Source organism: Silurus meridionalis, chromosome 22, assembly GCF_014805685.1.
Source record: "Silurus meridionalis isolate SWU-2019-XX chromosome 22, ASM1480568v1, whole genome shotgun sequence".
NCBI lineage: Eukaryota > Metazoa > Chordata > Actinopteri > Siluriformes > Siluridae > Silurus > Silurus meridionalis.
This window is the reverse complement of record NC_060905.1, coordinates 2460249-2470219: the sequence shown is the minus strand read 5'-3', so window position 1 is coordinate 2470219 and position 9971 is coordinate 2460249. Positions and strand designations below refer to the sequence as shown.

At 40.3% G+C, this 9971-nt stretch overlaps 1 protein-coding gene across 2 annotated transcripts; it reads left to right on the top strand.

The window, feature by feature from the left end:
- Positions 1-2927: 2927 nt before the first annotated feature.
- On the top strand, positions 2928-9505 carry LOC124376392 (fructosamine 3 kinase related protein). Of its 2 annotated transcripts, none has more exons than XM_046835445.1 (6): positions 2928-3362; positions 4590-4741; positions 5372-5463; positions 5551-5633; positions 7390-7512; positions 8303-9505. In XM_046835445.1, the coding sequence occupies exons 1-6, from the start codon at positions 3219-3221 to the stop codon at positions 8639-8641; spliced, it is 933 nt and encodes a 310-aa protein (XP_046691401.1). In that variant the 5' UTR covers positions 2928-3218; the 3' UTR covers positions 8642-9505. The 2 variants fall into 2 exon arrangements, with proteins under 2 accessions (XP_046691401.1, XP_046691402.1); XM_046835446.1 differs by having other exon boundaries at positions 3242-3372.
- Positions 9506-9971: the final 466 nt, after the last annotated feature.

Sequence of the window (9971 nt, the reverse complement as noted above, 5' to 3'; positions counted from 1 at the left end):
AGCAATATTGTTGTGAGGTTGAATCACAATGACCAAATCAATGGGTTATTTATCAGAAAATAGGGGATCTGCCACTTTTGGGCCCTTGAGCATGACCCTTAAACCCCTTTACTTCACAGATCAGGGGTCCAGGACTGACGATGGCTGAATTGCATAAGCTCTCAGTCAAACAAATGCTTATTACTGTAGGTTTTACAGCAGGGGTAGTGTACAGCAGTGTGGGTTAAATCAAGATTTTTTTTTCTTCTCTACTTATCCAAATTTAGGATTTTATTTATTTGTTTGTTTATTTATTTGTTTGTGTAATTTAGTATGCATTTACTATTCTTTGTGGATGTCTATTTTCAATATTTCTATCTAATCTATATATAATATCTATAATCTATTTTTTTATTATAGTTTTCCAGATTTCTTATTCAAACTTAACCGAAACAACAACAGAGCCGAAACAGTAAACAGTATTATACAGTGTTACAGTGATATGAGAGAAAGTGTAAGTGCAAGTCAAAACATGAAAAAAAAAAAAAAAAAACGATTGATTTTTAATTATTATTTTTATAAGTATTTTCTCTTGAATTATTATTAATTATTAAATTAATCAATTGTTATTAACTATTATGAATAATTCTTTGGATTGCGCTTCGAGAGCGCAGTTTTGGAAAACTTGCCACCAGTCTCAGTTTCAGCAGTAGTGCTCTTGATTTCACACCGTTAACGAACTCCCCAGTGAGCACACAGATGTGTTTTTGGCTTATGAGGAGATGCACATCTGCATTACCCAACAAGTGCCATCACCAGTAACACAAAAACTTACAGTGCGTTTTTTTTCTTCTTGAATGAATCGAGTTAATGGCAGTTTTTTTGCTTTATTTTTTAAAGCATATACGTGGAAGTTATAGACATTTTACATAAACCTCTGGATTAACAAAGGGCCACAGCTGGAGGCCCTAGTGGTCCTTTTATTTGCTATTGATTTATTAGGCTATTGCTTTATTGTTTTATATACAGTACAGACCAAAAGTTTGGACACACCTTCTCATTCAAAGAGTTTTCTTTATTTTCATGACTATGAAAATTGTAGATTCACACTGAAGGCATCAAAACTATGAATGAACACATGTGGAATTATATATGGAATTATATACATAACAAAAAAGTGTGAAACAACTGAATAATGTCATATTCTAGGTTCTTCAAAGTAGCCACCTTTTGCTTTGATTACTGCTTTGCACACTCTTGGCATTCTCTTGATGAGCTTCAAGAGGTAGTCACCTGAAATGGTCTTCACTTCACAGGTGTGCCCTGTCAGGTTTAATAAGTGTGATTTCTTGCCTTATAAATGGGGTTGGGACCATCAGTTGTGTTGTGCAGAAGTCAGGTGGATACACAGCTGATAGTCCTACTGAATAGACTGTTAGAATTTGTATTATGGCAAGAAAAAAGCAGCTAAGTACAGAAAAACGAGTAGCCATCATTACTTTAAGACATGAAGGTCAGTTAGTCCGAAAAATTGGGAAAACTTTGAAAGTGTCCCCAAGTGCAGTCATAAAAACCATCAAGCGCTACAAAGAAACTGGCTCACATGCGGACCGCCCCAGGAAAGAAAGACCAAGAGTCACCTCTGCTGCGGAGGAGAAGTTCATCCTAGTCACCAGCCTCAGAAATCGCAGGTTGACAGCAGCTCAGATTAGAGACCAGGTCAATGGCACACAGAGTTCTAGCAACAGACACATCTCTACAACAACTGTTAAGAGGAGACTGTGTGAATCAGGCCTTCATGGTAGAATATCTGCTAGGAAACCACTGCTAAAGAAAGGCAACAAGCAGAAGAGACTTGTTTGGGCTAAAGAACACAAGGAATGGACATTAGACCAGTGGAAATCTGTGCTTTGGTCTGATGAGTCCAAATCTGAGATCTTTGGTTCCAACCACCGTGTCTTTGTGCGACGCAGAAAAGGTGAACGGATGGACTCTACATGCCTGGTTCCCACCGTGAAGCATGGAGGAGGAGGTGTGATGGTGTGGGGGTGCTTTGCTGGTGACACTGTTGGGGATTTATTCAAAATTGAAGGCATACTGAACCAGCATAGCTACCACAGCATCTTGCAGCGGCATGCTATTCCATCCGGTTTGCGTTTAGTTGGACCATCATTTATTTTTCAACAGGACTATGACCCCAAACACACCTCCAGGGCTATTTGACCAAAAAGGAGAGTGATGGGGTGCTGCGCCAGATGACCTGGCCTCCACAGTCACCGGACCTGAACCCAATCGAGATGGTTTAGGGGTGAGCTGGACCGCAGAGTGAAGGCAAAAGGGCCAACAAGTGCCAAGCATCTCTCGGGGAACTCCTTCAAGACTGTTGGAAGACCATTTCATGTGACTACCTCTTGAAGCTCATCAAGAGAATGGCAAGAGTGTGCAAAGCAGTAATCAAAGCAAAAGGTGGCTACTTTGAAGAACCTAGAATATGACATGTTTCAGTTGTTTCACACTTTTTTGTTATGTATATAATTCCACGAGTTAATTCATAGTTTTGATGCCTTCAGTGTGAATCTACAAACTCTTTGAATGAGAAGGTGTGTCCAAACTTTTGGTCTGAACTATATATATATATATATATATATATATATAATTATTGTTATTATTATTATTATTTTATTTATTTTTTTACAGGAATTATTGTTGCTAGAATTAAGGAAAATCTATTTTAAAAAAAATATTTTTTTTTGCACAGGAGGAATATTGTCCACGTGACAGAAGAAAAAGTCAAACATTTCTATACATTTTTATATTCAATTTTTTTTATTTATTTAATAAGCATGTATTGTTATCATCATCATCATCATCAACAATAAGAATCATCATCATCATCTAGAAATCTTTTTTTTAAACCCTTTTTAAACACTTCCGGTATATTCATCAATCGCCTGATTCGCACTGCGCATGCGCCGACTTTCACTTGCCATTGGATAGCTCCCGTTTTAATCTTCCGGGAATGCGATTAGAAATAAACAATTATTTAATTGAGACTTCCGGAGTTTAAATTTAAATAATCACTCAAACGGAATAAAACGTCTTTTTCAATATATCTGTATTTTGTTATTGAGCGCGCATGTAGGAGTTGTAGACAGTGTGCAGAAGAAGAAGAAGAAGAAGAAGAAGAAGAGGAAACTTGGGGTTTTGTTCTAAGAAACAGTGAAGAACCTTCTGGCTCTATGATGGAGCAGCTGTTGAAGAGAGAGTTGGGCTGCAGCACGGTGAAGGCTGTAGGTTTGTCCGGGGGAGGATGCATCAGTGAGGGCCAGAGCTACTGCACAGACTCCGGTACTGTGTTCGCCAAGATCAACCACAAGAGCCAGGTATAGCCAGGTACTTCTTATTAACAGAGGAAAGAAACTTATATACACACGTGTGTGTGTGTGCATATATATATATATATATATATATATATATATATATATATATATATATATATGTCTGTGTGTATATATCCAGTTGTCCATCCATCCATCCATCCCTTTAATAGTTACTATTAATCACGTTTAGATAGATGTGGCTTCGAGTAAAAGACAGTAGGTGGCGCTGGAGGTAGCAGAGCTGAAGATGTTGAGGTTTTCATTGGGACGTTTTGGAGACGAGGTGAGGGAGGTGAGATTGAGATGGTTTGGACATGTAGAGAGGAGGGACATGGGGTATATCAGTAGGAGAATGCTGAGGATGGAGACACCAGGAAGGAGGAAAAGAGGAAGACCAAGGAGGAGGTTTATGGATGTGGTGAGGGTGAGGGAAGACATGCAGGTAGTTGGTTTGAAAGAGGCAGATGTAGAGGACAGGGGAACGCTGTGGCGAGGCGTAATGGGAGCAGCTGAAAGAGATAGATAGATAGATAGATAGATAGATAGATAGATAGATAGATAGATAGCAGGCCATATCTGTGAGATGGTAGGTCATAAATGAGATAAGAGGTCACAAATCTGAGATGCCAAGTCACAATTATGAGATAACAGCTTCTATCTGAGATAGTAGGTCATAATATTTAAATACCAAGTCATAATTGAGATGCCAAGTTATAATTATAAACAGGTCATTTCAGAAATACCAATTCATAATTACGAGATAACAGGTCGTAATTGAGATCGTTACCGGATTTATGATCCACCGTCATAATTTTGAGGTGCCAAGAGTGCCATAATTGAGATAACGTGTCATGGTTTTGAGATAATGAGTCAAAGATATGGCCTGGGATCCCATAATTGATCCAAAGTCATAATTTAGAGATAGGACAGTTATGAGATAGCAGGTCATATCTATCACTTCTCACAGGTACAATATGTAACTCATATAATTGAGTTATAATTATTAGCTTAATTAGTTTGCTGTCAGTTGCATTACAGTAGCTATAAAATGAACGTTTATATTTTATAAAAAACTGAAACTAGTTCACGCTGAGCACGAGTCCCCCGATCGACGCTGAACCTACATCATCATCATCATCTTCTCTCTAGATAGAACTGATCACATGTTCGGTTACAGAGTGGCACTGAAATATCATACACTGTATTCTGAATCCTGTTCCCCCACACAAGGCCAGGTGCATGTTTGAAGGTGAGAAGGCCAGTTTGGAGGCGATCCTTTCCACCAACACGATCCGTGTGCCGAGACCAAAGAAGGTGGTGGATCTGGAAGCAGGAGGAGCAGTGTTCATCATGGAGCACGTAGACATGAAATCCTTAAACAGGTCGTGACCCGAACCGAGTTTTCCTATGTTTCGTTCTGAATCGTTTTACATATGCAGTCTTTGGACCAATGTATTGGGACACCTAACCTTTCCAGCCATATGTGGTTCTTCCCCAAACCGATACCAATAATTTGGAGGCACACAATTATATAAGACGTCTTTGGATGTGGTAGCAAACGTTTGTGGACACCTGACCATAAGATTGCTTTTTGCTTTTTGAACATCCAATTCCACATTTCATCTCCACTCTTCTGGGAAGATGTTTCACTCGATTTTGTGTGAGATTCGTTCAGCCCAAGGGTGTCACCATGAAACCTTCATCCCAAAGGTGTTCAATAAGGTTGAAGCTCTGTAGCAGGAGATCTTCACCTTCATCCTCTGGAAAGCAGATCTTCATGGAGCTGACTTTGTGTATTGTCATGCTGGAGCAGGTTTGGGTCTCCTATGTCTCTGAAGTAAAGGGAAAATGTCATGCCTGCGCATCCAAGGACGTTGTGTACAAATGTTTGTCCGGAACAGTTTGAGGAACAACAAGAAATTGCTGGAAAAGTCAGGTGTCCCAATACTTTTGTCCATAGAGTGTATTTACCCCTGTTATTAAAAGTTTCTCTGCTTGTGTTGTTCCTGAAGGAACTCGGCTAAGTTGGGGGAGAAGCTAGCGGACCTGCACCTCCACAACAAAAGACAGAAAGATAAGCAGAACAAGGAGCAGCAAACTGTTGGTAAAAGATCACACCGGTGTTTGAGATACGTGTGTGTGTGGTTTGTTTGATGTGATGTGATCGTAACATTGCCGTGGATCTGCACAGGAAAAGGAAGCGGCCAAGCTGAAGTTCCGGTTATTGACAAGTTTGGGTTCCACATTAAAACCTGTTGTGGCTACATACCTCAGGTAACAGTTCCTAAAATCTCCTGAAAAAAGTCGAAATGATGATAACAGCTTGTAATTGAGACAATGGATCATAATTATGAGATAATGGATCATTATGAGATAATGGATCATAATTATGAGATAATGGATCATAACTAAGATAATGGATCATAATTATGAGATAATGGATCATAACTAAGATAATGGATCATAATTATGAGATAATGGATCATTCTGAGATAATGGATCATAACTATGAGATAATGGATCATTATGAGATAATGGATCATAACTATGAGATAATGGATCATGATTACAAGACAGTGAGTCAATAAAATTTTAATAATTTCTTTTGAATTAGTATTTCATCACTATGATTTGGTATCTTGAAAATATCTCAATGCAGGGTCCTGACATAAGATCGAATCTCTATGGCATGTAATGACAAAATTATGATTTACTATCTCATAATTATCTCCAAAGTAGGGTGCAATCTTGTCTTTGTATCTGGAAACTATGATTGTCACCCAGAAATTTCCTCAATATGAAGAGTCAGCATCTCATGATTAAGTATCTTGTAATTATGAGATAGGACCTCAACATGGAGAATCTGTAGCACATATTTAGTATCTCTAAATTATGAGATAGTACCTCAACATCAAGAGTCTGCATCTCATGATTATGTTTAGTATCTCAGAATTAAGAGTGAATACCTCATCATAAATGGTTGGTATCTCATGATCATGTATAAATATTGTAATTGTAAGACAGTGCCTCAACACGGTGGGTCGGTATCTCACGATCATGTTTCACTCATTTCGAAATTATTAGTGCATTACCATGGAGGGACGATATCTTGCGATCTTGTTTAAAATCTTAAAATCACAAGACAGTACCATAATAACGAGTGTATGTGTCTCAAGACAATGTGCTGTGATTTTGAGATACAAGCCAGTACCTCAACACAGAGTTTGTGTATCGCAGTTGTTTTAGAATTAGAATATTTTAATATCTCAAAATCACGAGACGGTACCTCAACATGGAGAGTCTGTGTCTCACAATCATTTTAATATCTCAAAATCACGAGACGGTACCGCAACACGGAGAGTCTGTGTCTCACAATCATTTTAATATCTCGAAATCTCGAGACGTTACCTCAACACGGAGAGTCTCAAAATCTCAAAAGCATGAGACGGTACCTTAACACGAAGAGTCTGTGTCTCACAATCATTTTAATATCTCAAAATCACGAGACGGTACCTCAACATGGAGAGTCTGTGTCTCACAATCATTTTAATATCTCAAAATCACGAGACGTTACCTCAACACGGAGAGTCTGTGTCTCACAATCATTTCAATATCTCAAAATCACGAGACGGTACCTCAACACACAGTCTGTACCCCATGACCATACAATGTATCCCGAACATCACGAGACAGTACCATAATTTTAATCTCAAAATCACGAGACCGTACCTTAACACAAAGAGTCGGTGTATCATGATCATGCAGTGTATCTCAAAATCGCAAGACAGCAACTCAGAATAGAGTCTGTGCCTCAGGACCATGCGATGTAGCTCACAAAATCAAGAGACGGTACCTCACCACTTCTTCACATTTAGTATCTTATAAATACAAGACAGATCTTATTATGAAGGACGCAATACACAGGATCTTGAATGTTCCATCCTCGGATAGCCGATTAGCATGGTTGCTCATTAACAAAACATCAGTCTCTGTTGAGAAACGTCAACGTCTCTGTTCTCCACCTTTGCAGGTGAACGACTGGCAGGACGACTGGGTCTCCTTTTACGCCCAGCAAAGGCTTGAGCACCAGCTGGGATTAGTGGAGCAGTCGTACGGAGACAGAGAGGCCAGGGAATTATGGGCCAGCCTCCAGGTAAAAAGTAGCAGGAGATGATTTACGTGATCAGCGAGCACATTTTACTCCATTACATCCATGGTTAATAGGATCATGGCCACCGGCTGCTGCGTTTCTGTCTGAAGCGAACGTGCACAAGGGTTTTAATAATGTCCTCCTTTTTTAGCTCTTCATTCAGGAGACGGATTACAGCGTAGCTCAAAATTCCCCAAGAGCTGAATTAGTTTCACCTCAGGAGATACTATAAACTCGGAATCATCAAGTGCATTGTGGGCCGTGCGCAGCGTTAATTACGCAATCCAAGCGGCAGTATTACAAAAAAAATACCTCAGAGACCGGACCTAGCATTGCAGCTTAGCATGGGTAACTAGCAAGCTAACAACGGCGGACAATTCGGGGTCAGTTCAGCTGTGCATATTTTTATTACTTGATTTATTTGTTCAAACCGTTAGAAGGCGCAAAATTGTATAGGACCTATTTTGGATGCTGTAGGATGAAATTTTCCCTTCTGCTCAAAAAGAATGCAATGCACAAAGCCAGCTCCATGAAGATATGCTTTTCTATGGGTTGGAGTAGATCATCATGAGTGGCCTGCTATAGAAGAACTCTATTAAACCACACTCAAAAATCTAGTGGAACATTTTCCAGTGGAGGCTTTTATAAAAACTCAAAAAGCACATACAGTACCAATCTTATGGTCTGGTGTCCGCAAACTGTTGGCCATATAGTAGGATCCTGTAGATATGATGAGATGATTTGTGATTCCCTTCGCCTGTGAACACAGGATGTTCCCGTGTTTGTGTTTCAGCTGAAAATCCCTCAGCTGTTTGCAGGCGTGGAGGTCGACCCGGCGCTCCTTCACGGAGACCTGTGGAGCGGAAACGTCGCCGAGTTCTCCGACGGCCCGATCATCTTCGACCCCGCCTCGTTTTACGGCCACTCCGAGTACGAGCTCGGGATCGCCGGGATGTTCGGCGGCTTCGGGAAACACTTCTACAACGCCTACCACGAGAACATCCCCAAAGCCCCGGGGTTCGACAAGAGACATCAGCTGTACCAGCTGTTCCACTACCTGAACCACTGGAACCACTTCGGGGCCGGATACCGCGGCTCGTCTCTGCGGATCATGAAGGAGCTTTCGAAGTAGAAACCGTGAAATGTTTCAGTTGCGATTCTGATTTCTGAATGAGATTTTTTTGTTTCCCCTTTCACTCATAGTGGGTTGGATTAATATCTAGCGGATGCTAGGCGCTCGATCGCTCTGACGATTAAAGATTAAAAGTAAATATTAAAAACCTGCTGTTACCCTGGACACCTGATAGGAGTCGCTGTAATCACCTACACCAATCTTCCTTTAATTACAATATTCAACTCATTATAGAATCTACAATCGTTTTTTTTTTTTTTTTGTTACCCATTTAGTGTTACATTTAATGCAATTTGATTTTGGTTGGGGGTTCGAAACCCAGTATCACTAAGCTATCACTTTTGGGGCCCCTGTGCAAGGCCCTTAAGCCGCATGCTCCAGGGGCTCTGTATCATGGCTGACCCTGCGCTCTGTCCCCAACTTTCTAACATCACTGGGATATACGAAGAAAGATTTTCACTGTTCCTTAATGTAGATGTAGCAAGTACTGGTAAAAGCCTCATGTCACAAGTTCTCACTCGCATCACGAACGTACGCTGCTACGTTTAACTGCCACGTGAAACTTAAAATTTTTATTTACGCATCACTAGAGTTCTCATTTCAACGTACTGTAGAACACTTCGGTCTGTTATTCACAATGGTCGTCAAGCTGTGACGCTTCGCTAAGCGTTCCCGCCACGTACCGAATCCGACACGTGTCTTGTGTCTCATACACTTCCGCATCATTTCAAATCGAACCCGATTACAGCATGTGCTCACGATCCAGAGGTTTCAGCGCTTCCTTTGTTTTAACAGGATGTTCCTAAAATGGTCTTGTCTTAAATTATAGTATACATAATCAAATAAAGCTTGTGCTTCACCTCATCGGCGTCTTCGTTTCAATTTTTATGGCCAAAACATAAAATTGTGGACACCTGACCATATGATTGAGCTTCGTTTTTAAGCATCTCATTCCACATGTGGAAGATGTTCCAGTAGATTTTGTGGAGATTCGTGTGAGCCACAAGGATGCGTGTTATTAAAGTCAGGAACTGATGTAGGTGAGATGGTGAGGAGGCCTGCGGTGCAGTCAGCATAAAACATTCATTCCTATAGGGTTGGAGTTCCATAGCAGGAGAACATTCACTCCAACCCATGCTGAAACAGATTAGTGGTCTCAAGTGAAAGATACATTTAAAAGCTACTGCATCCAAAGATGTCCTGCAGAATTGTGGAAACGGTTTGGGGAGGAACCACAGATGGCTTGGAAAATCAGGTGTCCCAATACATTTGCACTTTAAAGTGTATCTGCACCTGTATCTTTTTAAAGGAGCAACCAATCTATAAAGTG

What these genes read in the sequence shown, in the direction of transcription:
- LOC124376392 (XM_046835445.1), top strand. Translation starts at nt 3,219, where the DNA reads ATGATGGAGCAGCTGTTGAAGAGAGAGTTGGGCTGCAGCACGGTGAAG. An exon ending in AGATCAACCACAAGAGCCAG is followed by an intron (nt 3,363 to 4,589) that starts GTATAGCCAGGT and finishes CCCCCACACAAG; the next exon opens with GCCAGGTGCATGTTTGAAGG. An exon ending in GACATGAAATCCTTAAACAG is followed by an intron (nt 4,742 to 5,371) that starts GTCGTGACCCGA and finishes TTGTTCCTGAAG; the next exon opens with GAACTCGGCTAAGTTGGGGG.